The sequence below is a fragment of the Notechis scutatus genome, chromosome 4 (genome assembly GCF_049901735.1).
Source record: "Notechis scutatus isolate UNSWTSFEM ecotype Mainland chromosome 4, rNotScu1.2, whole genome shotgun sequence".
NCBI lineage: Eukaryota > Metazoa > Chordata > Lepidosauria > Squamata > Elapidae > Notechis > Notechis scutatus.
In genome coordinates this window covers 165,800,583-165,828,108 of record NC_142012.1, presented here as the reverse complement: position 1 = coordinate 165,828,108, position 27,526 = coordinate 165,800,583, and the positions used below count along the sequence as shown (strand labels likewise).

General features: G+C 43.0%; 1 protein-coding gene and 1 long non-coding RNA gene across 12 annotated transcripts in view; one reads left to right on the top strand and one right to left on the bottom strand.

Annotated features, from left to right (window-relative positions):
- LRCH3 (leucine rich repeats and calponin homology domain containing 3) overlaps nucleotides 1-27,526 on the top strand; it is a 115,587-nt gene that overhangs the window by 71,847 nt on the left and 16,214 nt on the right. For 3 of the 11 annotated variants that reach the window (XR_015749546.1, XM_087965586.1, XM_087965583.1), the window contains exons 11-20: nucleotides 1,942-2,037; nucleotides 3,034-3,085; nucleotides 3,565-3,714; nucleotides 5,717-5,764; nucleotides 8,587-8,640; nucleotides 14,605-14,653; nucleotides 19,496-19,609; nucleotides 21,982-22,100; nucleotides 23,444-23,581; nucleotides 24,608-24,685. Coding sequence is in view for 10 of the 11 variants with exons in the window: in XM_087965586.1 (XP_087821712.1) it covers nucleotides 1,942-2,037; nucleotides 3,034-3,085; nucleotides 3,565-3,714; nucleotides 5,717-5,764; nucleotides 8,587-8,640; nucleotides 14,605-14,653; nucleotides 19,496-19,609; nucleotides 21,982-22,100; nucleotides 23,444-23,581; nucleotides 24,608-24,685 (898 nt within the window). In the remaining variant the exon portion in view is untranslated. Of the gene's footprint in view, nucleotides 1-1,941; nucleotides 2,038-3,033; nucleotides 3,086-3,564; nucleotides 3,715-5,716; nucleotides 5,765-8,586; nucleotides 8,641-14,604; nucleotides 14,654-19,495; nucleotides 19,610-21,981; nucleotides 22,101-23,443; nucleotides 23,582-24,607; nucleotides 24,686-25,272; nucleotides 25,586-27,526 lie in introns of those variants that run through there. The other 8 variants (XM_087965591.1, XM_087965587.1, XM_087965588.1 and 5 more) reach the window with 5 other exon arrangements.
- LOC148131022 (uncharacterized) lies at nucleotides 23,079-26,659 on the bottom strand. Its single transcript, XR_015749549.1, has 2 exons — nucleotides 26,239-26,659; nucleotides 23,079-23,666 (listed from the first exon to the last, which is right to left on the bottom strand). It is a non-coding gene; the product is annotated as an uncharacterized LOC148131022 (long non-coding RNA).

Sequence of the window (27,526 nt, the reverse complement as noted above, 5' to 3'; positions counted from 1 at the left end):
TGCCTAACCAAAAATGGTAACTGTGATGTCCCGGCGTATGGCACAAAAGCAACCAAGTCACAAAAATAGCTAAAGTTCCTCTAATACCTCCAACTTGGTCCCCAATGTCCAGTTATCATCGGCTGGAGAAAAACTGTCCCAAGGACAGTTTTTAAAGGGAAGAAATTCAGTCTGAACCCAAAGTACATATAGATTATAAATAAAAACCAACACAAACCACAACTGCAGCAATTAACAAGACGGCAGGATAAGGAATTGCAAACTTCAAAAGATAATGAAACACACACAGTTGGGAGGACGCCAGAACCCAGATAAGACTTGACAAACAAAGATAATTCACGCTTTGCTTCCAGCAAGGTGCTGTGCACAAACACCCTTTCTGATTCAATTGAAGGAGCATTACCCTACAGACATGACCTGCTAATGGAGCGGTGTGCCACTCACTTGATATCCTTGTAAAGGCTGCATCCTTGTGTGGCAATTGGAGGAATGCTCTTAATTGCTCCCTTGCACGACGGAGAACGTAGCGAGACTGAATACAAAATCTACAGGGCGTCAAATTTAAGTAGGCTTGGGAATGTGAGGTCTGCAATGTCAATTATCAAAGGCTAAACGGTTGTGTTTTACAAGGACAGTGATGTGATGATGGCAACGTTTTAAAAAAATAATAAAGGCTATTTTACAAGCATAAACAGAAGGCTAAAACATAGGAACGGTTGAAGCATTGGGTATAGATTAGAATTCTTTTATTGGCCAAGTGTGATTGGACACACAAGGAATTTGTCTTGGTGCAAATGTTCTCAGTGCACATAAAAGAAAAGAGACATTCATCAAGAGTCAGGAATCATCAGGTACAATAAGCAATCAAATCATACTAAGAAACAGTCCATAGAAATCGTAAGGATACAAGCGACAAAGTTACAGTCATACAGTCACAAGTGAGAGGGGATGGGCGATAAGGAGTGATAAGGAGTATGTCTAGTCTAGTGAAAAGAAGGATTAGAAGTGACACGATAGCAATCTTCCATGTATTTATGATGGTTTGTGTTAGAGTATTCATGAACTGGCAGAGACATGGTTAACAAAGTCAGCCAATGGGAGCTGAATCAGGGACTGAGAGTCTGGGCGTGGCTTAGCTCAGTGCTCTCAATTCTGAAAGTGAAACTAGTAATCTGTTCTGAGCTCCTGAAGCTGCTGTTTGTGTTTTGGTTATGTGACGTTGTGGAAGAAACTACTACTGGTATTGTAAACTTTACTTCATATTATTATGTTTATAAAGAAGTTATTGAGTCCTGCTGAATCAGTCATCTGTGTGTGTTTTCTGGACTTGAATTTATGATGCAAACTCTTCACAGTTTGCTGAAAACTGGCACTTCCGTTTTTCGGCAAAACCAAGCCCAGAGTGAACTTTTGGGTTTACCCAGCCACTGTGGTACTCAGTGTCCCGTGGGCTTTAGCCTTGTTGGCTGCAAAAAGGTCATAAAATTGGCTTAGTCACATGTATCCAAACAAACAACGTTCATACCAACCTGCACCATATAAAATGATATTTAAAGGCCAGTGCTCTCACAGACGAGCACAACTCTAAAGCACATTGATGATGTCTCCTCGAATGGTGATGAAACATTTTGCAACCAAAATGCCAAGCGTGGAGCTCAAACCAACAGCCTGACTATCAATCCGAGCTACTAATATTTAAACACATTTTAGTCACATATGGCTGAGGCATGCTCCATTGTAGTTTATGGTGAGGAATACCTCTAAGGTCTATTTCCTTTGGGTCATCTTTCGAACCTTTAATTTCTTTGACTTTACTATCCCTCACTCCATTCCTGCGCTCTTCCTACTACAAAAGAGAATCATGTCACTCTCTTCGGGGGCTTATTTTATCTACTCCTATTTTCCCATCGTCTCCTCTTTGCTCTATTTATGTGTTTGCAGAGATGCAGAGGAATTAAAACGACCTGACAGTCTGAGTTTAATGCAAGATAGGGAACGACCGCATGGATTAAGGCGCTTTGTAGATCAGTCAGAAAGGTAAGGAGGTGAAGAGGGAAGATATCCTTTGCTAAATAAAGTACAACTCGCAATGTTAGAGAGGATTTTCAGAACTTTCCATTTTCAGAACTTTCCATAACTTTATAATTCGCCCAGAGCTTAACTATTAGATTTAGAACTTAGAATAACTTTATAGTCACTTTGGATGTACCCTAATCGGCATACAATAACATGAGATTTCTTTGCATTGCACTCTCGCCACTTCCTATATACACTACATAATGACAAACATATAAATAAATAAAATAAATATTGGCTAAATGACAGGCATTCTAAATAAAGCAATTTTTAGATGCTAACTGAATTCATACAAATTTCTGAATGGTGCTGTGTAGCATGCGGTGAATTTTTCATTTATTCATTGGATTTTGTTTATCCTGCCTTTTATTATTTTATAAACAAGTTAAAGCAGCAAACAGAACATTCCTTCCTCTTCCTATTTTTCCAGCAACAACCACCCTGTGAAATAGGTTGCGCTGAGAGAGATTGATTGTCCCAAAATTACCCAGCTGGTTTTTATGGCTAAGGGAGGACTAGAACCCACCGTCTCCTGGTGATTGGCCCAGAGTCACCCAGGCGCCTTCCATGACTAAGGCGGAACTAGAACTTACCATCTCCTGGTGATTGGTCCAAGGTCACCCAGCTGGCTTTCATGCCCAAGGCAGAACTAGAACTCATTGTCTCCTGGTAATTGGTCCAAGGTCACCCAGCTGGCTTTCCTGCCTAAGGCAGGATTAGAACTCATTCTCTCCTGGTTGGCCTAGACAGACATTCTGCCATCTTCCATGCCTAAGGCGGGACTAGAACTCTCCATCTCCTGTTTCTAGACCGGCACCTTCACTACTACGCTCAGTGTGCAAGCTGAAATCCCTGCAAGCAGTAGTATAAATGCTCCAGTCTGTGGAACATCTGGCACAACAGAGTTATAACACTGTACATTTCTCCTGCTTCCCATAAATTTCTCTCTTCCTCCAGGGGTTGCCGAGACTCTGCTGCCCTTGGGTCATTGTCCAATGCTCACAATCAGGTAAGTGGTGTTTGATTTCTTTCACATTTAACATGTTGCCAACTTCCAAAGGACACAGCTTGTCAGAGTGTTTGCAGCATGACTACTATTGTGAGACAACCCAGGAGTATGACACAGCACACAGAGGCTTTGTTTTTTAACAGTGGTTTATATACAAGACCACTATATACATACATATACGTGGTAGGCAAATACCTGGCAAGCAATCAATCTTCTTGACTCTGCACGGAGAACCACAATGGAGACAGAACACAAGGAGAGAAGAGATACGCCCTCTCACGGCCTCATTTACATATAGACAGCTTCTTAAAGTGGTAAAACACTGTGGGACCCATCCTCAGTCTTAAAGCGTCAATGACCATGCTGATTCATCTTCATTGCATCAGGCTTACAACAGCCGGTCAGCTATTAAATCTCAATACCTTGACACAGCTTGTGGTTTTTCTTCCAGTTCATTGTTCTTCTGTATCTTCCCCCAGACCGTTCCCGCAGAGGCTGACCCACCCAGACGGCGTGAGCCCTTCATGGAGTGGACGCGGAGGGAAGGGCAGTTGGCGGCCCTGCACTATGAGGAGGAGAAGAGGAAGACGAAACAGATTCAGAAGGAAGCTGTTCTTGATTTTGTCAAGGTAAGGACCTTCTGAAGCCACCTGTCAAACGCCCTAACTTGGTCAGTTAGAAAAGAAAGACTTTCGGCCCATAGTTAGTTTCCCTACCAGCACCGCCTCCTAGCACTGATGATGTTACCTAGGTTGGTAGTGAAACAGCTGCAAGAAAACCACCAAGTTCAGAGAGCACCAAGGACCCTTTCAGTATAAACCAGGTCCCAATCCTTCAACTTTTCAACAGCAGGCTAACCTACTTGCCAGCTAGTAGAAGTGTGTTTTTTTGGAAACGCAATTGGGCGTGAGAGCTTAAGATAATTGTCCTAACCGGCACTTCCCTTTCACTTCAGGTCTAGCATTCTGCCATAAATCCATTCGCCATTTGTCATCCTGTCCCTTGGGATAGGCTCTTATCCCACACCATGTGATGATCCCTTCCAAAAGTGGCTTTAGAAGATCTTGAAGCAGAAAACAGAAGGTGCTGGACCTGAAGGATCTGGGTTTCAGTTGAGACCTAGAAAAACCATCTTACCTTGAGTTAGAACAAAGATCTCCAAAACTTGGCAACTTCGGGACTTGTGGATTTCAACTTCCAGAATTTCTTAGCCAGCCTCTGTGGCTGAATTCTGGGAGTTGAAATCCACGAGTCTTAAAATTGCCAAGTTTGGTGTCCCCTATTGGTCTGTTATGGTCAGCACCGGTTAGTCAAAAAACTTGTCCTGGCTTCAGATGGGGAATCTTTCTCCCCTTACCAAGAAATGCTGAGGAAAATCTCTGGACAAAGGATGTTCCACCATGTCTATGGAAATTTTCCTTCATCCAGGTGATGGTTGTCCCAAAGGTTCTTTTTCAAAAGGCAAATGGACTTTGTTCTTCCTTGAAGATGTTTCACTTCGTTGTGGTTAGCCGGCAGCAAGTGCGGATTCAGATTTGGGGCCAGGACCACCAGGGAGTGGACTGCTGCCTTCAGAGATTGTGGGGGCAGGCAGGGCGATGCGGAGGTTCCTGAGGAGCTTGCGCCAAGTGCGCGTGTGCGCAGGGTTGCTCGCAGGAAAGAGCAGCTGCAACAGCACAGTGGAGTAAGGCTGCTAGGTAATGGCCCCTCCTTCAAGAAGATCCAAGCCAGCTGTGAATCAGACGTTCTTTGCAGGAAGCAAAAACGTTTTGAAACTCCAGCCTCGTGGACATTGCAGTATGTTAAGTTGGTATTTGAAGACTCTTGTGTTGTGAAATATATCTTATCAGTTATTCTTAGCAGCCTCGCACAGTTTTGGCGAGGCTCGTGCTTATCAAAATTAATTAATTTGCAGCAGCCTTTTAACCGGGGATTCGTAAGAATCATTAAAAGGTTTCTGTTCTCTTTGGTTCGTGTTTGTCTTATTGGAAAAGGGTTTGGGTCAGAACATACTTCTCCTCCCAGGAAGCTTCTTCAATTCTGACTGAATAGTGGAGAACGGAAGAGTTTACATCCCTTGCAGTCCTCTGGTCGTTGGCGCTCTTTCTGAGAGTAACTGAGGCCACTTGGAGATTTATCTGTTCCTTCAACAATCCCAAAACAGGCTCCATACCCACCTGCGCTACTCAGGTGCCCCCAAGGGCACAGATAAACCTCCAAGTGGTCTCCACAACTCCCAGAAAGAGTGCTACCAAGGAGTGTAAATCCTCTCCACCGTTCTGTGAGAACTGAAGAAGCTTCTGGGATGAGAAGCGAAACGTCTTCGAGGAAAAACAAAAAAAATAGTCCAGTTGCCTCTTGAAAAAGCACCTTTGGGAAGTTCCACCACCCAACTACTGTTTTCCCTGGTAATGAAAGCTGATAATGGTGATGGTTTGATGAGTGGGAAGGACCCCCACTCATTTAAACCACAGATTCTAAACAATGGTAAAAACCTGCTTTGTTTAGCTGGAACGAAACCTTCGCAGATTTCCACCCTTAAGTATTACAGTGACCATCACCCTCACCCTCTTCCTTTCTAACACTTCGTTTACCCTCCGGTTCAGCGGCTTCTTTTTCTTCTTTCCAAAGCTCAAGGCATCCCAGAGTCCACGGAAGCAAAACACGCTGGAGAACGAGGTAAGCCTGGATGACCGCTCGTTACCCTTTTCGTTCTTTCTACTAAAGGCTTCCTAGGCGGATTATTTGCCCCTTAGGGCTCCGATGCTTCCTGGGAAATGCCCCCCCCCCGTGGTGTCAGTGGAACTGCCTGGAAAGCAAACCGGGTCATTTTGAAAAGGCAGCATTTGATCTAACAGTGCTGCCTTTTGTGGCGTCTTAATCCCTTGTTTCCCTCCTCCTGCCTTGGTTTTGAATTTTTCCTGGAAAGGACAGAGAAGGGGAAAGTTGGAGCAGACAATAAAACTAGACTCAGTAAGGAAAAGGTGCCAGCAATAGTTCTGTCCCAACTCTTCAGCCTTTTCATTAACAATAAATGTTCCGGCTCTTGAAATCTAGGGTGATTGGCCGCTCTTAACCAGGCTGTTCTATATTTGTTTTTTAGAAACCATTGAAAACGTTTCATGAGCCAGCTAGGTAACAACATCAGTGTTAGAAGGGAGTAAGGTTCGCTCCCTTGTAGCGCTGATGTTGTTACCTACTTAGGTAATGAAATGTCAGCAGGAAAACAGTCAGGTCCAGAGAGCACCAAGGACCACACAGCCCTTTCCCTCCTCCTCTTCCTGCTCCTCCTCCCTCTTCCTCCCAAACCTCACTCCTTTCCAGCACTGATGATATTATCTAGTTGGGTCATGAAATGTCTGCAAGAAAACGACCAAGCTCAGAGAACACCAAGGAACCCCACAGTCCTCCTCCTCCTCCTCCTCCTCCCAAACCCCATTCCCTTCCAGCACTGATGACATTGCCTAACTGGGTAATGAAACATTTGCAAAAAAGCAACCAAGGTCGGAGAGCACCAAGGACCCCACAGTTCAACCCTGACCTACAGCTATTCTCTTCTATTGATACAATTCGAAAGCCTGGCTCTGCTATGTATTGTTGCACCTTCCTTGCACACACACTCCCTTGGGAACACACCTGCTTCACAAGCATGTTACAATACGCTTGAAACCTTGCAAGCGCTCAAGGCTGATCTCAGTTGGCTCTCATTCCAGTCTCTTCCTCATTTGACATTTGCCTTTTTCCCTGCAGTAAGTTTTTTTCTACACCGGTTGGACAGTGTTCTTCTTTTTTTAAAATTTGACTAATGAAAACAGGTTTTGATATCATGGGCTGGCAGATCAAATCCTTCACCCTGTAAAGCTTTCCAGTCTGAATTCAGCCGTCTTGTTTTTTTTCCTTCATGGTTGTTTCAGTGCCTCCCAAACTGTCTTCTGTGTCTTTGTGTGCTTTCCTAAATGTTACGTTGAGGATTTCCAAAAAGTACAGTGAAGAAAAAGCAAGATGATTAAAGGCCCGGAGACTAAAACATACAAAGAACGGTTGCAGGATTTGGGTTTGGGCGGTTTAGAGAAAAGAAGGATGGGGGCGGGGGGGGGGGCAGATTAGCAGTTTTCCAGTATTTGAGGGGCTGCCACAGAGAAGAGGGGGTCCACCTATTTTCCAAAGTACCTTAAAGGCAAGATAAGAAACAACGGGTGGAAACTAATCAAGGAGAGAAGCAACCTGGAATTAAGGAGAAATTTCCTGACAGTTGAGAACGATTAACCAGTGGAACAGCTTGCTACCAGAGGTTGTGGGTGCTCCATCACTGGAGGTTTTTAACAAGAGATTGGACAGCCACTTGTCTGAAATGGTCTAGGCTCCCTGCTTGATCAGGGAGAAGAGAAGAGCAACCAGGATGATGAGGGGACTGGAGACTAAAACATACGATGAATGGTTGCAGGAACTGGGCCTGGCTGGTCTAGGGAAGAGAAGGACCAGGGGAGACAGGAGAGCAGCCTTCCAATATTTGAGGGAGTGGGGTTGGACTAGATGATCTACAAGGTCCCTTCCAACTCTGACTTTAATCTGATTTGAATGAACAAAAGAACCAGGGGAGACAGGATAGCATCTTCCAATATTTGAGGGGCTGCCCCAGAGAGGAGGAAGGGATCAAGCTATTTTCTAAAGCACCTGAAGGCCAGACAAGGAACAATGGATGGAAACTGAACAAGGAGAGATTCAACCTGGAAATAAGGAGACATTTTCTGACAGTGAGAACAATCAACCGGTGGAACAGAAGTTGTGGGAGCGCCATCACTTGAGACTTTCAAGAAGAGATTGGACTGCCATCTGTCAGAAATGGTGTAGGGTCTCCTGCTTGGGTGGGGGTTGGACTAGATGACCTACAAGGTCCGTTCCAACTCTGATTATCCGTTTATCTATTAAATCTGTTAGGGGGTTGGACTAGAAGACCTCCAAGGTCCCTTCCAGTGTTATTCTGATTAGTTAATTAATCAGTAAACCTAGAACTAAGAAGAAATTTCCTGACAGAACAATTAATCAGTGGAACGACTTGCTTCCAAATATTGTGGGGGCTCCATCACTGGAGGTTTTTCAGAAGAGACTGGACAGCCACTTGTCTGAAGTGGTATAGGGTCTCCTGCTTGAGCAGAGGGGTGGACTAGAAGACCTCCAAGGTCCCTTCCCGGTCTATTGTCTTCTTTGCTGGAAAAGTTCGGAATTTGGGATCGTGCTACATTTTGCGGGCAGCCACAGCTCCGAATCAAGTGCAGATGGGTGAAAGGCTGAGATTTATTAAAGAGCCCACGGGGTCCCTTCCCTATCCCCCAAAGTCAGGGTTTTCCTCCACACTCCGCTGGCGAGCGTTTATGTGCCTCCTTTCTCCCCCCCCCCCCCACATCAAAAGCCTTGTTACTTCCAGATGTTTGTGCTTGTCTGTACACGGTGTTGTTTGTGTTCTCTTGTCACTGACACGAACATCTCTCCCGCGTTCCCAGTGCCCCTTTCCGTCCAGAAGGTCTCAGCACACTGACGATAGTGCCTTGCTGGTGGTAAGAATCCTGCACGCCTTGGCCTGCCTCTGTGTGTGTGTGTGTGTGGGTGTGTGGGTGTGGTGTGTGTGTCTGTGCACGTGCGCTCATCCGAGATCAGAATTTAGCATGCCAGACGAGGCCGTCCATCCACGCAACCCCAAATAGCATAAAACATGGCCGCCCCCTCCTTTTCCTAAACACACCTTTCTGGTCAATCGTAAATCCATGGAACCAGTTCCCGGTACCCAAAAGGTTGGGATCCATTGTGTTAAATGAATCACGGCAGTTGTTAAATGAATCGTGTGGTCATTAAAAGGAATCTGGCTTATCCCATTTGATTTTGCTGGTCAGAACCTGTCTGGGAAGGTCACAAATGATGAATCAAGTCAGGGGTCCCCAAACTTGGTCATTTTAAGATTTGTGGACTTCAATTTCAGCTATGCTGGTGTTCTGACCCAAACCCTTTTCCAATAAAACAAACACGAACCAAAGGGAACAGAAACCTTTTAATGATTCTTACGAATCTCCTGACTTACGAATCCCCTACATCAGTTAAAAGGCTGATGCAAACTAAGTAACTTTGATAAGCACAAGCCTCGCCAAAACTGTGCGAGGCTGCCAAGAATAACAGATAAGAAATATTTTACAACACAAGAGTCTTCAAATACCAACTAAGATGCTGCAATATCCACAAGGCTGAGTTTCAAAACGTTTTTGCTTCCTGCAAAGAACGTCTGATTCACAGCTGGCTTTGATCTTCTTGAAGAAGGGGCCATTACCTTGCAGCCTTACTCCCGAGTCACCCGTGCTGTTGCAGCTGCTCTTTCCTGCGAGCAGCCCTGCGCACACGCGCACTTGGCACAGGCTCCTCGGGAACCTCCTCATCGCTGCTGCCAGCCCCCACAATCTCTGAAGGCAGCAGTCCACTCCCTAATGGTCCTGGCCCCTCATCTGAGTCCTCGCTCTCCTCAGCCGTCCGCACCTGCTGCCGGCTAACCACAACAGCTGGCTGGAGGATTCTGGGAGTTGAAGTCCACAAGTCTTAAAGTTGCCAAGTTTGGAGACCCCTGAATTAAACGATTCCGAGACAGTACAACCAATCATAAATATGAGTCGGTTGCCAAGCCTCTACATTTTGAACACGTGGCCCTGGGGGTATAGCAATGGTCGTAAGTGTGAAAACCAGCCATAAGTCATTTTTTTCAGTGCCGTTGTAACTAACTGTATAACTTTACTTACAAGGGCTAATCCAATAAACTTGAAATTTTTACCCATCCCATAGATAGTTGGTGGGTAGCCAGTTCATCACAATACACATTTTTCCCCCAAATGCTAAAATTTTTGAGCTTGAAATGGGTTGCTCTGACCACCTTACAAGTGTTTTTTTTTTAATTCAAAGCTCCTAGAGTCGTTCTATCGGCGAGATGGGCAAGGTATACATTTAATAAATAAATAAAATCACTTCTAGAGTGGTGAAAATCTCATGTCAAGGTTTGGAGCAATTGGTTCAAATATAAAAACAGTCTTTTGGGCTCAGAACAATTTTTGTTTTGCATACCAGTAACAAACAGTCACATGTCCAATATATTTCCTTTATTCTGCCAAAAATTGGCCCAGAACTAAAATGTAAATAGATACTCTTCTATTACCATGAAAAACTTCCCATTATTTTGATATGGCAAGGTAGATTTGGATTGGCCTTGTGTTTGAATGTGATACTCTCCTATTAGTGTTTCTCAATCTTGGACCCTTTAAAATGTGGGGACATCAATTTCCAGAATTTGCCAGCCACCAAGGCTGGCTAGGGAATTCTGGGAGCTGAAGTCCACGTATCTTAAAGCAGCTAAAGTTGAGGAACCCTGCTCTCTCTATTTATCCAGGTCACCTTCCAAAGGCATGAAAAAGTTTCCATTATAAGTTTTGTGTTTGTGTTTGTAAAAGTCACTTCAATCATTAATGTTTGTCACCAATTTTGGTGGTCAAATCTTATCTAACAGAGACTAAACACTTTGTTTAAATCAGTGATGTCCTCGCTCTAATCCAGACCCCATTTTTAAGATTGTCCACTGTTCATGTAACTCTATTTCCATGTTTTATGCTATTTCCTTCCTCCTTTAAAGATCCTTAAAAATAGCTGCTGAAACCCAGCTGCTTTGCCTAGAAATCTGCTTGCTCCTGCATGTTTACAGCTTGCATGTGTTCTGTGTTGTATTGTGTTTTGGTCTCCTCTTCGCTTAAATGCTTCATATTGTCAGACATCCCAGCCTGATCCTGGGAAGAAAGAAACCGTCCAAATAACATTCTCTCACACACACACACACACACACACACACACACACACACACACGGCTCAGTTGCTGCAATGCAGCGTGGAATTTCTTTCTTGCAAAAGTAGAAAGAGGTTGGAACGCGGTTTTAAATTTTAGTTTTAGCCCTGATTCAGCTGGATAGCATTTTAAATCTTAATCATATTTAGGAAAAGTGAAGCTAATTTGTACCAGAAGACTCAAGCAATCTGCTATAGACCACTGAATAAAGGAATGAGTTGTGTTACAATTCATTGCCATCTTCCTTCCTTCCTTTTTTCCCCTTCCTTCCTACCTACCTACCTTTATCCTCCCTCCTTCCCTCCCTATACACCCCTCTTTCCTCCCTTCCCTCCTCCCTCCCTCCCTACCATTATCTATCCATCCATCCTTTCTCTCTTCCCTCCCTTCTTCCTTCCTATCTTTATTCTTCCATCCATCCATCCGGCTGCCCCAACTCGGACAGAGTGACTCTGAATGACATAGAGCATAAACACATATCAAGAACAATAGTGACCGTGCAAAAGAAAACAAAGATCGCAACAATAGCGCCAGGCAGCTTGGGTGCAATCCCAAAACATCTGCAGCACCATCCCACCATCATTGACAAAACTGCCCTCGGTCAATTGCAGAACGGCAGCTTTGCTTGGGACGGCTTCCATTTTGCAACGATACTTTTGACACATCGTCAGGCATCAACCTCTGCCTCTTCCGGGTCCTTTGGAACGGCTTGATAGGCAGACAAAAATCCCGAATCCAGTCTAAATATCTGGCGGACTGCAAGCAACCATTTTAGAGAAGAGTTGTGTGCCTGTGTGAAATCCCTCCCTGCCTGGACCCAGCCTTGCAGCTTTCGTGACAAAGTTTTGAGAGGGGTTTGCCGTTGCTTCTTTCCTGGGGCTGAGAGAGAGGGACTGGCCCAAGGTCGTCCAGGTGGCTTTGTGTCGTAAGACAGGACTAGAATTCACGGCCTCTCATTTTCCGATGCCCTAAACGACTACACCCAACTGGCTCTGTATATCTAAAACTACAGAAACTGACTTCTAAAATGGCAACTGAGCACGGAACAAAACGAACCCCAGTGGGGGAATCCCACCAGACCTCATGCCAGGTTCTGGGGACTTTCCTTAGGGCGAGCTGATTGGGCACCTGTCATATATTTGGGGTGTGTGTGGAGGGATTGCTGGAGGGAGGGTCAACCACAGAAAAGTCACCCTTCCTTCCTAGGTCCCCTAAGATGACGAGGCTAAGAAACCTGGAAGTGTGTCCAGGTGGGACACACAAGGGCAGATATTTGTGGAGGAGGCTCCTTAAATATGATCTTGAGCCGGTTTTGTCTAGTGGTTAATGCACCAGGCTAGAAACCAGGATGAGGAGCCCACCTGTCAGGTGGGTTGGGCTGAGAGAAATTGATTGGTCCAAAGTCACCTAGCTGGCTTTCATACTTAACGCAGGACTGGATTTCACCGTTTCCTGTCCCAAAGTCACCCAGCAAGCTTTCATGCCTAAGGCAGGACTAGAACTCACTGCCTCCTGGTAATTGTCCCAAAGTCACCCAGCTAGCTTTCATACCTAAGGCAGGACTAGATTTCACCATTTCCTGGTGATTGGCCCAAAGTCCCCCAGACAGCTTTCATGCCTAAGGCAAGACTCGAATTCACCTTCTCCTGGTTTCTAAGCCAGCACCTTAATCACCCCGCCAAACTTTTAATTTTTGTTTTTCAAATCCTTTTGCTCCCGATGGCACTTGGCCAATGCCAGCTCTTTCCAGCCCCAGTTTTTTATTTTTATTTTTGTATTGCTTTCCATCTCTTGGCCCTTTTGTGCTGGGTGCGGGTAGCAAAGCTCTCCCAGCATATAATGGATCATTGTCTGGGCCTCCTTTGTTTTCCACTTCCCTTCTTACATCACAGTGGCCTGGCCAGCCAAGAAGTTTCCCCAGCCCCGAACAAAGGTTTTTTAGCTCTCGGGTAAGAAAATGGCTTGAAACCAGATCCCACGAGCCAGCGATACAAAACCAGCCAGCTGGTCCTTGCAGCCAGCCTTTGCATGCAGCGAAATAAAATTGTGGAATAGTTCTAGGCAGGTTTTCTGGTTGCCTGTTGTCATTAGAGTCCCGGGCAGTGGCTAAAATTATAGTTTTTGGAAGCACTGTGTGCTTTTAGCTGCAGCCTTCCCCAGTTGTGCAAAAGTGCATGGCTGTAAATCTGCTGGGGACTGAGGGTCAAAGGTGAGGGGTGTGTGTGTGTGTGTGTGTGTGTGTGTGTGTGTGCATACATGCACAAGAGGGGGAAGGAGAAAGGACTGAAGATGGATTTGTATGTCGCAGTGATCCGGCCCTGCCTCACTGCTACTACTGGTGGCCTGGAAAGACTGCCAGAGTAAAATTGGTACGGTGCCACCAGTTCAGACCTCGTTGCAAAGTATACAGGTAGTCCTCAACGTACGACTACAGTTGAGCCCCAAACTTTATGTTGCTAAGTGAGACATTTGTTAAAGGAGTTTTGCCCCATTTTACGACATGAATCGCTGCAGTTATTCAGTTAGTCACACGGTCGTTAAGTGAATCTGGCTCCACTCCCCCCCCCCATTGGCTTTGCTCATCAGGAGGTCGCAAAAGGGGATCCTGTGCCCCCCGGGATATTGCAATCGTCATAAATGTGAGTCAGTTGTCAAGCATCTCAATGACTCTGGGGATGCTGCAACAGTCGTAAGTGTGAACAGTGGCACTTTTTTCAGTAACATCGTAACTTTGAACCATCACTGAAGGAACTGCTGTAAGTTGGCAGTATTTATAACCGGTTCTTCCTTCATGATTTTACGTTTCTGATTAGAAGTGGGGTGCTTGGTTAAAGCAAGTGGGGAATGATGGCCCCTGAATGACTTGTGGATTTCAACTCCCAGAATTCCTGAGCCAGCTGGCGAGTTGAAGTTCACAAATCATAAAAGGGCCATCGTTCCTCACTTCTGGGTTAGCAGAATGGATAAACTTTGCTTTTTCAAAACTGGGCCCAAATTTAGAATTAGAGATAGATATTCTTTGGTAAGAGAAAATATGTATTCATAGACCTTCTAGCATCCTTCTCCACTTTGGATTGCAGCTCTCATCAGCCCCAGCCAAGTCATCCTTGACTGGGAGTAATGGAAGCTGCAGTCCTGCCCACATGGAGATGATCAGGTTGAGGAAGGTACGCACGTTTTGCTATTTAACTCTGAACTATTTTTAAAAATTGCATCCTGCTGTCCGTGGAGCTGGGGAGGAAGGTCGGCTGGCATCTAATAATGGTTTTGTAGGCCTCCAAGAGAAATTGTGGAATTAATTTTGCAGCCCAGACTGTCTCAACGTGTTTGCTTTGGTCTTTGCTGAAGGTTTTGTATATGGTCAACACTGCTGCTTTATTTCTATTTTTCCTTGCGGTAATTAGGACCCGCTTTTCTGTGGCTGGCTTAGCAGATGCTCTTTTCTGTTGTGGCTTTTTTTGTTCCTCGACATCCGATCTCAAAAGAGAATGGGATGTTGCTCCCCATTATTAAACCACTGAAAGAGTTGGCAGAATATCCTTATTCTCTTCAGAGAATCGGCGGCCAAAATGATAATTCTCGGTGTGCTCCCGTTCTTCATTGGAGTGAATGGCTGTCACTCTTCTCTCTTTGTCTCTTTCTTTTCAATCCACAGAGCGACGACCGATCCACCATCTCATCGAATTCACCCACTTCTCAAACAGGTAAGGAAGACCAAGACTTTCTGAGACAGTAAAAATCACACGCTGTTTCCCAAAAACCATTTTTAAAAATCTCAATGGCTGTGAATTCTACTCATTCACAGCCCGTAATGAGTCCCAAACAGATTGTGAATAGTCCAATGGAAGTCTGCCACAGTCTTTTGGGATAAGGCTGATAAGCACCCACCTTTATCTCCCTTGAAATGCTCCCAAGGACTAAATTGCCAATTAGCTGTACGAGGCCAAAAGGAGTACAAAGTCAACACGGAGCTTCAGATTTTAAACCAACCAGAATGAACAAAGTTGCTTCCTGCAAGGTCTCCTGTCCCTTTGCTCCTCCTTTAAGTCTTACGGGAAGGCCAATCATCTGGCAGTCTGCGCAAGCATGCCCTGGGAACAGGCTCCCCTTATTCCTCTCTCCCTTGCTGATGTCAGATTCTGGAGGCTCTGGAGTCAGCACATAACTCAGATGGCCCTGGCTCCATCTCTGTATCGGACGGAGGACCCTCGTCCGAGTCCTCCCCAGACTCCAGGACTGGCCCATGTTCCTCCCCACTATCCGACTCTGCTGCCAGCTCTGCAGGCCGCCGGTGTACCACAACAGTGACCAACAGCAGATTCATAAGAAGGTCAGGGGAGAGTCCTTGTTAGGATTCAAGATCTTGTTCCGGATGATAATACGGATAGTCCTCGACTTAACGACCGAAACTGAGCCCCAAATTTCTGTCGCTAAGGGCAGACAGTTAAGTGAATTTTAACCCCATTTTACGACCTTCCTTGCCGCCGCCGCTGCCGTCGTTAAGTCAGTCACACAGTCATGAAGCGAATCCACCTTCCCCATCGACTTTGCTTGTCCGAAGGTCGCAAAAGTGGATTGCACGACAGGGCCACCATCATAAATATGAGTCAGTCTGAATTTTGATCCCGTGACCCTGGGGAATGCGGCAACGATCGTAAGTGTGAAAGATGGTCACGTCCCTTTTTTCAGTGCCCTTGTAACTTCCAACGGTCACAGAATGAACTGTTGTAAGTCGAGGACTACCGTGAATGAAATTGTCCCATCACTAGGCCTGGTGGGAGAAGCGGGGGAGGGTCCATTTTCACGTCATCCTTGTAAGTTAATTGTCAGCTTTGGAAGCCATATTAGCACCAGAAGCTTCCACGCTGGCACATTCTTTTTTTTTTTTTTTTTTATAAAGTTTTATTTGGGTTTTCACACACACAAAATACAAATAAAACATCTTTTTTGAAAATAGCATGGTCCCGGGTTGAACTTCTTTATACAGACACAAAACTCAGTTTCATGCTCTTTTTTGTCTTCTGTTCCATATCTTATACTATTCTACGTTTTCTATATAGTTTTTCCCCTCTTTTAATTTTCTCGATTTTATTTTGATTATCTCATCTCAATTCAAATCATTATATTTATACTTTTGTCTGTTCTGTTTCAATTTCATATTATCTTTTCTCATTAAACAAATTTTCTCCTGTAGTTACTAATTGGAGTATGACACCTTTACATCTTTTAATTATATCCATTCAACTCTTATTTAAACTTCAATATATACTTTAAGGTTATGGCCTTCAATATAATACATAATACATAACTTCCAATCGAATTCTGCTTGGTACATTCTTATAATACACACTATATTCTTTTTTAAAAAAAGAATTATAAATATATGTAATTATAAACCCTCATTCCATTCCAATTCAGTTCTATCAATAATCATTAAAGTCTTAATATCTTTAACATTTCTTTTCAATTAAATATCATACTTCCTTAAAGACACATATAATCTCCATAATTAATTTTTCCCTTATTTCTCTTCATATATGTTTTGTAAATCATTAAATATTCATTTTGTTACATTTATTTATTGACAAACATTCCACTAAGTTACGATAATTATTTTATCAAACATTTTAATCATACATTGTTTCATATTTTCTGAAATTATTTCTATTTGTAATATAACAATACTATCTTATGTACCTTTGCAGAATCCCTTTTTCCATTAGATTTTCACCCATTATCTCTAAATAGGCCCTGCTTCTCTATATTTTGTTTCTGTCATTTATAACTTCTTTTCCTTTCTTTCTTCCCTCTCATCTTCTCCCTCCCCTTTTTACCCCCTTGTCTCTCTACTTCTAATTCTCTCTTCTGCATTTCCCTCTTCTGTTGCTTTCTAATTTTATACTTATTTTTCAGTCTATCCTTTTTTGGGGTTGTTTTTCCCAATCTTAAACTTTCCATTCTCTTTCCCCCCTTTCCTTCCCCCCCCCCACCTAAGATTACTTGTTCATTAAAGATGGCTGCTTCTTTGTCGCAATCTTCTTGTTCTGCAGGCATTTCTTGTTGTTTCTCATAGTTCAAAATCTCCATTTCTAAAAACTGAAATACGAAGCCAAAAGAACCTCTCCTTTCTTGTGCATCTTCTTTATACTTTTTAAATTCCATTTTCAGTTCTTCTAAAAGTGGAGCCATTTTAAACAGTTTTAAACAACCATCCGATTGATTTTAGTCATTCAAATACAATAACCAAGAATTCAGAGATCACCAAGTAATCCGAATAGTCCCAAGCTGTTTCTTCTTATTTCTTTTTTCACTTTCTCTTCCTGGGATTTTACTATTTTGTTGCGATGTTTCAGTTAAGATGTATCTTTTGGAAGTCTTGTTGAGATTTTGCTGTATGTTCTTTTTACTTCCAGGCAGTCTCCTCCCTTCCAGATCCTGCCCTTTTGTTCTTTTTCTCTCCTTTCCTGTTTTCAAAAGCTTTTAATTATCCAGAAATCTTTATTATCCCTTTGGCTTTTTATTTTCAGCATTAAATGCCTATTGATGTCAAAGTGGATTTTTTTCCAATTTCTTGCTTTAGTCTATTAGCTGTCAGTATAGGAAGAGGAGAAAAAAAACCAAATCCTTTCCCTTTTCTCTCTCTTTCGCAGCTTAAAAATCTTCTTAGGGAACAATGCGATTGTTTTTTTTTAATAGTTTCAATTCCAGGGTACCTTATTTGTTGCTTTTGCTGTTTGACCTGGTCAACCAAAATTTTCTCTTCTTATCTTCCTCCTGCACATTCTTTTCCGGTCGAGTTCTTCTTTGTGTTTGGCCATTTCTGACCACCGCTGCAACCGCCTTCGGGAAAGGGAGTAATGGCCAGCTGGAGAGGAGAGATGTGGCTCTCCTCAACCCTGCAGGCAGTCTCCCCCTTCTTCACCACCTCTACGGGGTGGCTTAGCCCCAAAACCAGCCGGCTCGGAGCGCTCCAGCGGCGAGCACGGATCGAAACCGCGCAGAGACGCAGTTTCGGTCTATTGCCGAAGAAGCTCAAACCGGAAGTCCACGCTGCCACATTCTTAAGCCTGAGAAGATGGGAGGGGGGAATTTCTTGGAGTGTATGGAATTAGCTATAACAACATTCTTTTTCTAATTCAAGGTCATGTTATTTCTGCATCTGGGTGAGGGGAGGTCTCAAGTTGGGACTGATGATGATTGGGGCATGTGATGGAATGATTTGTAATTTTTTTTACTTATTGGAGGGAAACCCAGAACTTTCAGATTCGGGATTCCCCAGATGTGCCAGTATAAACTACTCTAATAAAAGGAAACTTTGAGAAAATGCCTGTCTCAGAGTTTTTAATTGGAGTTGGGGCTTTCTGGAACCCTGACATTAATTAATATGGGACAAGCCAATGTCTAAATGGCAGGCAGGGTGTACCACTATTCTGCCTGTGGACACTTGTTTCTTGGCTGGCAAAAAGCAGCAAGATAAGTTTATGGCTTATCTCCCACAGCCTTCAGGGATGGTTGTTTGAAATATCTATCATGACATAACTCTGACTGGCTGTCCCATGAAATGAAACTGGTCCCCAGCCCCCATCCCAACGTCTCTGCCCCTCCCCCCATGCCTCTCTGATATTTCATCTACCACTGATATTTCATCTCACTTCATTTTACTTTTTATTGTATTTATTTTACTTATTATTGTATTAATTTTAGATATTTTATTTATATTTTAATGTTTTATTTATTTTATTTTTATTTTATTTTGATTATTTCATTACTTTTTGCTTGTAGTTTTTTATTTTTTATTTTATTTTAGCTATTTTATTTTATTGGTTTTATTTTATTTTTCATTTTTTATATTTTTATTTTATTTTAGTTATTTCATTTTTTGCTTGTAGTTTTTTTTTTTTTTTAGCTATTTTATTTTATTGGTTTTATTTGATTTTACATTTTTTACATTTTTATTTTATTTTTCCCACTTTGATATCTTTATGACGAACTCAAGGCAGGGAACATAACGAATTCCTCCTCGTATTTTCCCCACAACAACAACCCTGGAGGTGGGCTAGGCTGAGAGAGCCCAAAGTCACGCAGCTGGCTTTCATGGTTAAGGTGGTGGGATTAGAACTCAGTCTCCTGGCAGTTGACCCAAAGACACCCAGCTGGCTTTCATTCCTAAAGTGGAACTAGCATTCCCTGTCTCCCAGTTAGCGCCTTTGAACCTGATTGCTGCAAAGGTACTAACCAGCTTTCATGCGTCTTGGGAAGCTTGCAAATGGTGATCACATCACCCAGGATACAGCAACCAACATGCTAGTTGCCAAGTGTCCAGATTTTGATCATGTGAACCACTGGAGGTGCTGCAACGGTCGTAAATGTGAGGACCAGTTGTAAGTCAGTGCCCTTATAACTTCGAAGAGTCGGTAACAAACAGTTGTAACTCTAGGACCGCTTATAGTTTGGTTCTAGTTATTTAAATTGTCATAGTAATGATTTTGCTTTTCTCCTCCTCCACCGCCCCCAACCCCACCTCATCCTTCCATGTCCCCATTTAGTCCACCTGTCGGCCCCGTATCCTGGCCCAGCTGCCACCCCTTCGTACAGAGCAACTCCCCAGCGCCCCGAAAGCTTCCTTTTCCGAAACTCCACCAGAGAAGAAGCAAACAAAGGTAAGTTGAACAGCTTCTCGGTTCAAGCATGGGGTCCAGGCTGTGTCCCTTTAAGATGTTTAATTCATCCCTCCTTATCACCCATCCCCTCCCACTTGTGATTGTAGGACTGTAACGTTGTCGCTTATATCCTTACGATTTATATTGACTGTTTTCTAGTATGATTTGATTGCTGATTGTACCCTATGACTATTATTAAGGGTTGTACGTTATGATTCTTGATTCTTGATGAATGTATTTTTTCTTTTATGTATACCGAAAGTATTTACACCAAGACAAATTCCTTGTGTGTCCAATCACACTTGGCCAATAAAGCTATTCTATTCTATTCTATTCTATTCTATTCTATTCTATTCTATTCTATTTTAAAGTGGAACACTTAAAATTATCTGCAAATAGTCAAATAAGAGCAACCTTGCCTGAATGAAAAGTGTGGATTACAGCTGCTGGTTGAAAGGAAATTTATATAAGCTAAGTCATTTGGGATGCAAACTTGTACAGAGGTGCAAAGGTAATTAATTATACCCCATCTTTAATATTTTTATAAACCAGTCAAGTAATACTTCTTCGTCCTCCTATTTTTCCCACAACAGTCCTGTGAGGTGGGCTAGGCTGAGAGAGAGAGAGAGAGACGGGCAGGCCCAAAGTCATTCTTCTGGCTTTCATGCTTTCCTTAATTTTAAGCTTTAATATTGCTTTAAAAAAAACACATCCCAGAACTTTTAAAAATTGGAACTCACGGATAATGAGTGGTATAGGTCAGTGATGGCGAAACTTTTAGTTCCCCACATATGCGCCAGAGACCCAAAGACCAGCTGGCCAGCAGGAGGCGCACACACATGCGGAGGTGAGCTGGAGCGATGGTGCGTCTGCCCACAGAGAGGGCTCTGTGGGCCACCTCTGACATCCGTGCCACAGGTTCGCCCCCACTGATACAGGGTCTCCTGCTTGAGCCAGGGGGTTGGACTAGGTGACCTACCAGGTCCCTTCCAACCCTGTGATTTTGTATTCTGGGTGAATTAAAAAGGATTGATGATGGCTGGGTATTGTGTGGCACAATGACACAAGAATAACGGTGTTCCCACATTAGAGAAATCGATCGTGACAATGTCAGAATTTGCAGAAATGGCAAAACTGAACCGTTTGGTCAAACGATAGAAAGATATATATTTTTTTGGAAAAAAATGAATTTATTTATGGATTGGACGGTTAAGAAAAGTGAAGATTAAATGAAGGTGTTCACAAAACAGTTACCAGGGAAGCCCGTTAAGTGGACTGAGTTGTCTAGGCTGAGTTGTAAATATCCCCATGCTGGCTGGGGAATTCTGAGAGTTGAAGGCCACATATCTTAAGATTGCTAAGGTTGCGAAGCACTGATTTAGATAAGTAACAAAGATTTTATGTATAAAATTTTCTCTACTGATCTAAATCAGTGCTTCGCAATCTTACTAATCATATATATATATATATGTATGTATGTATGTATGTATGTATGTATGTATGTAGGTCTAGGTGTGTTCGGGTCTTTTCCCGTGTAAGATTAAGAGTATCTTGGCGACATTTCGGCGAGGTCCCACTCGCCATCCTCAGGCTGGTGCTTTCGAACACCTGAACACACCTAGACCTACATACCTGTACCCGTGAAAATCTATGAAAACAAATAGATAGATAGATAGATAGATAGATAGATAGATAGATAGATAGATAGATACAGATATAGATACAGACACAGACACAGACACAGATACATACATACATACATACATACATACATACATACATACATACATACATATATATATATATATATATATATATATATATATATCTTTGCTACTGATTTGTATGTATGTATGTATAATTTATTTTATTGTTTACAACTGTAAATATACAACAGTGCTGCTGTTTTGGCATTACATTTACTATACATACAAAGATATTGCTAAACCATTAACTTTCATATTATTGATACAGTATTTGCTTTTTGGTTCTATTCATCCTGGCTATTTTTGTTCCGGCCTTCCCTTCTTTTTTGTAACCACCGATAAAATTTATTCCACGTTTCATAGCAAACTGATTCCCCTTGTTTTTCAATTCTAAGGTTAGTCTATCCGATTCTGCCCAAGCCATTGTTTTCCTTATTATTTCTCTTTCTGGTGGTATGATTTCATTCTTCTAAAATTGTGCGTATATCATTCTCGACGCTGTCAAAATAGGTATGATTAAATATGCTATATCTTAGTAGTGAAGATTTTTGAAGCTCGTTCAATGGCCATGATACTAGAGTGTATCATTAAGTCTATCTGCCCTATTATGAGGATGGTGATGGCAGTGATGTTGGGCGTTCATGGTGATAATTTTGCCTTTTCCAGCCGTCACGTCGCTGCCTGCTTCCTCGTCAGCTCCGGTTAATTGCACAGACGACCTCAGCGATAACCATAATTCCACCTTGCCGGAAGAAGACGTTTTGGTGATAGAGCAACTGCGGAAAGTATGTAGTTGGAAGAGGTGGTTATTTGGTTGGAACAGTAAAATTTGGTTGGGCTTGGTTTAGGGCTGACTCCAAACCTAAGTTGGACATAGAAGTGAGACCCAGCATGTCTTTGCCAAACCACACACCAAACCAGTGCTTCTCAGTCGATGGTTCTTACTGTTATGAAATGAAATGTCACCATTTTACGACCTCCCTTGCCACAGTTGTTAAGTGAATCACCGCAGTTGATAAGTTAATAACACAGTCCTTAAGTGAATCTGGTTTCCCCCACTGTCTTGGCATGGCGAAAAGGGATCCAATGAACCCTGGGACACTGTGCAACCGTCATAAAAATGAGCCAGTGGCCAAGCATGCTGAATTTTGAGCACGTGACCACGGAAATCCTGCCACATTTCCTAGGTTTCGCACACATATCTGTCATAAATCACATTTTTTTCAGTGTTGTTTTAACTTAGAAAACAGTCACAAAATGAATTATTGTAAGTCAAGGACTTAAGATAAAGTACAGGTAGCTTTCAGCGTATGAGCCCCACATTTCTGTTTGTTAAGTGAGACATTCGTTAAGTGAATTTTGTCCTATTTTACGACCTTTCTTGCCACTATTGTTAAGTGAATCACTGTGTCAGGGTTCCGGCAATTGCCCCCAATTAAATCATGAGTCTCGAGCCAAACTTCCAAAACTTCAAAAGGATTTATTGGGAGTTAACATGCCGGCACTGCCTGGGTGTAGCCGACTCTGAGACACATCATTCATTGTCACCCTTGACCCTGGTTTTCCCTCCACCCCCCTGGGTGTATCATAATTCATATTCTCCAATGGGACACATCCATAGCCCAGAGTCATCAATCGTGCTCTCCAGTTAGAATTTTGCACTGGCAGAAACTTCAGTCACCTCGTTACTATATCTTTGAAAACATTTCTGGAATGCACTTTCGGTTTTCAAACTGCCACACTGCTCTGTCCCCCTTTCTCCCTTTCTGTTGGCAACTCTAAAAAGACCATCCAAATATTTTATGAGTTGACACACTGCAGTTACCCGGTTGTAAAGTGAATCTGGCTTCCCGGTTGACTTTGATTGCCAAAGGCAGTTACATGAGCTTAGGACGCAGCAAACTGTCATAAGTATGAACCAAGTGGCCAAGCATCTGGATTTCGATCACATGATCAGGGGAGGGGGTTGCTACAGACTTCATTAAGTGTATAAAATGGTCCTTAGTCCCTTTTTTCAGTTGTCGTTGTAACGTTGAAGGGTCCCTAAAGGAACTGTTGTAAGTCGGGGACTATCGGTACTTAACCTGCTTTTGTTCTAGCAATCATTCTGCCCTCTTTTTCCCCCCAGAACATTGAATCCCGGTTAAAAGTGTCTTTGCCGAACGATCTCAGCGCAGCCTTAACAGACGGAGTGGTGCTTTGCCATTTAGCCAACCATGTGCGGCCACGTTCGGTCCCTAGTATTCACGTGCCCTCGCCAGCTGTCGTAAGTATCCAGGGTAGTCGTGTTGGGCCACTTCAGGAAAATTGGCTTTTAATTCCTCTTTCTCTTCCCTTGGAATTTTACTCAGCTCCATATAGAATAGAATAAAATAAGAATAGAATAAATATTGAATGAAGAATAGAATAGATTGGAAATTGGATGAAGAATAGAGTAGAGTAGAATAGAATAGAATAGAATAGAATAGAATAGAATAGAATAGAATAGAATAGAATAGAATAGAATAGAATAGAATAGAATTCTTTATTGGCCAAGTGTGATTGGGCACACAAGGAATTTGTCTTGGTGCAAATGCTCTCAACATACATAGAATAGAATAGAATAGAATAGAATAGAATAGAATAGAATAGAATAGAATAGAATAGAATAGAATTCTTTATTGGCCAAGTGTGATTGGGCACACAAGGAATTTGTCTTGGAGCAATGCTCTCAGTGTACATAAAAGATACATTCGTCAAGGTTCAAGAATCATCAGGTACAACACTTAATGATAGTCAGAGGGTAGAATAAGCAATCAAATCATATTAGGAAACAGTCAATATAAATCATAAGGATGCAAGCGACAAAGTTACAGTCATACAGTCACAAGTGGGAGGGGATGGGCGATAAGGAGTGATGAGAAGATTAATAGTAATAGTAGTGCAAACTTTGTAAATAGTTGGATAGTGTTGAGGGAATTATTTGTTTAGCAGAGTTAGGGTTAGGGTTATATTATATTCATGACTGGGCTGTATTTTTGCAATAAATGAATATGTATAAAGCAACGTCAAAAACATTATGAAATGCAAGTAAAGGGAATTCATTTTTGGAGGTTGCAAAACAGCCTGTCCCATTCTTGCCCTAAATGTGGTGAATGCTGGTGTCACACACACACACACACACACACACACACACACACACACTGTATGGCTTGTCATCTTTGGCGCACGGGTCGTAGGTCCGCCATTGCTACTGGAGACTTAACAACGCTGCTCCTGGTGAATGCCATATTCTTCTTTCTCCCTTCTGCAGCCTAAATTAACCATAGCCAAGTGTCGACGGAATGTGGAAAATTTCCTGGAAGCCTGTCGAAAAATAGGGGTGCCACAGGTATGAGAGGAAGCCTTCCAATTTATCTTCATACTGTGTGGAATTATTTTATCTAAAAATTATTTAGATAACCGTGGGGTCACTGGTGCTCTTTGAGCTTGGTTGCTTTCTTGCAAACGTTACATTATCCAACTAGGTAACATCAGGGCTAAAAGGAAGGAAGGTTTGCAGAGTGGAGGAGGAAGAGGAGAAGATGGGGTTTGAGAAGAGGAGGATGAGGATTGCGAGGTCCTTGATGTTGTCTGAACTGGGTTATTTTCTTACAGGCGTTATGTGACCCAAGTAGGTAACATCATCAGTGCTAGAAGGTAGCGGGGAGGGAGGAGGATCAGAGCAGGAGGAAGATTGTGGGGTCTTTGGTGCTCTCTGAGCTTCGTTATTTTCACAAAGACATTTCATGGCCCAACTACGTAACATCATCAGTACTAGGAGGAAGTGGGATTTGCAGGGAGGAGGAGGAGGATTGTTGGGTCCTTGGTCGTTTTCTTGCAGACATTTCATGACCCAACTAGGTAACCTCATCAGTGCTAGAAGTTTTTTTTTTTCTGTTTTAAAACCTCTTTGGGGTGTTTAATCTCACCTCCCAGGAACCCATGGTTCATCAGAGTGGAGTACGCTCCAAAACGGCACACTCATGCATCAAAAGATAGGTACAAGAAGAAACTCCTGGCCTCTTCAGCTACAGATAAATAACTTGGGAGGATATCTTGGACTACTGTTCCCGTTGTCCTCAGCCACGAGAGCATCTGGCCATGCTGGTGGAAGGTGATGGGAGTTGTAATCCCATACACCTGACGAGCGACAAAGGAAGGAAGGGCAGACTTATGTTTCAGATCTAAGGTCTCTACTGTCTCCTGAATGGATGGAAAAATACCGAGCAAAATTAGATACGGTTGCATCTCACCAGCCTGATAATCCTGGTTTTAATCTGGTTAATGTCTTGGTTTCACCTTGGTTGTACCCACGACCAAATTTCCAGCGCATGGAAAACTAACCTCTTCTGATTTGTGGTCTTTTGAATTCCTCCCGGGTTCTCAGATTTATAGGAGTGTCGGTGGTTGGACAAAAGGGGGGAGGGGAGACAACCCCTGGGAGCAATTCAGAAGACCCTGCCTGAAGCTGCCCAAGTAGGATTTCTCCCCATTGCAATCGGGTTGGGGTGCCGTGAACTTCACACGCACAAATCTGTCACAATTGGCTTGTCCCTTCGGCATCACCACAATTCTGGAAGGACCTGAGATAAAATCCTAAAGGTTTTGGAGTAGAAATCTTGCTTCTAAATTGCTTTGAGCAGGATACGGATAGTCCTTGAGTTGCGACTACTATTTCCAGTGCTAAGCAGGGCAGTTGTTAAGTAGTGGGAAATAAGAATCAGAGGAATTCAAGGAGGACTGGACTGAGATCTCTTGTTGGCGTGCGATGCAGCCAGGGCTGGGATTCTACCTGGTCAGACCGGTTCTATAGAACCCGTTGCTACAATTCTGCACAGTTCAGAGAACCGGCAAATCGTGCCACTGGCTGGCCCCGCCCCTCCCCGCCCACTCATTCCTTACCTGGCATGTGTGCCATCCAACTTGCCTGCGTTTGGTAAGTTGCTATTTTTCCTCTTTTTTCTCCCCCGAGCATCAGCTGTTCTGCTGTGCTGGGAGATTTAGATTAGCTAGAAAGCAGGAAATCGTTGGATTCCTTGCTTTCTAGCTAATCTAAAAACAAAACTGAACCTTCCTTAGGACTGAAGCTTCTATTTTTCAGTGCAGACTCAGGCAGCAGATTGCAGAAAGGTAGATCTCTGAGTGATTCTGCGATTCTGTGAGCAACTCAATCTGCCTGCCTGCTTTGCCTGATTTGGGGTAAAAGTTGCTCTTTTTTTGTAAAAAAATTCAATATTTATATACATGGTGTGTTGTGAGTTAATTTTGTGAGTTTGCTTGCAAGCAAATTTTATGCGACAGACTCACGTAGCAGATTGCAGAAAGATAGATCTCTGAGTGAATCTGTGATTCTGTGAGCAACTCAATCTGCCTGCCTGCTTTGCCTGATTTTGGGTAAAAGTTCCTTTTTTTAATAAAAAAATCAATATTTACATCAATATTTATAATATTTGCATGCAAGCCATGCCCACCCAGTCACATGACCACCGAACCACACCCATAAATTAGGCCACGCCCACACAACTGATTGTTAAGAAATTTGAATCCCATCCCTGGATGTGACAGATTTGACCCTCCCTTCCCTTGGTCTCAGCCTCGTCCTCGCCTACAATTTCAGACCTCTCTTGCCCCAGTTGCTAAGTGAATCGCAATTGTTAACTTAGTGGCACGTTGTTAAATGAATCTGACTCCCCCCAAAGTCACAAAAAGGGGGATTCTGTGATTCCAGGACACGACAACCGTCGTAAATATCAAGCGTCTGAATTTTGATCAGGTGAGCACAGGAGGGTTTATAATGGGTGTAAATGTGAAAAACACATTTACAACCCTGGAACGGTCACTAAACGAATGGTTGTAAGTTGAGGGCTACCTGCACAGTACAAAGTGCTTTGAGACGCTTATTTGTACATAGTCCAGAGTCCTGGGACAGAAATGGGCCATTTCAAAAGTTGATGTAAAGCTGACTTTCGAAGCAATCGACAGATGGGGTTTGGGGGTTCACTTGATCGTCTTTTTTGCGACCTTCTGCCATGCAGAGTCAATGGGGGAAGCCAGATTCACTTAACAACCATCTTACTAAAATGTCTTTGGAGATTCTCCGTCATTCAGGTCGTGGTTGTCCCAAAGTTGTTGTTTTTCAAAAAGCAGCTGGACTTCCTTTGATTTTCCTCCCAAGACGTTCCGCTTCTCA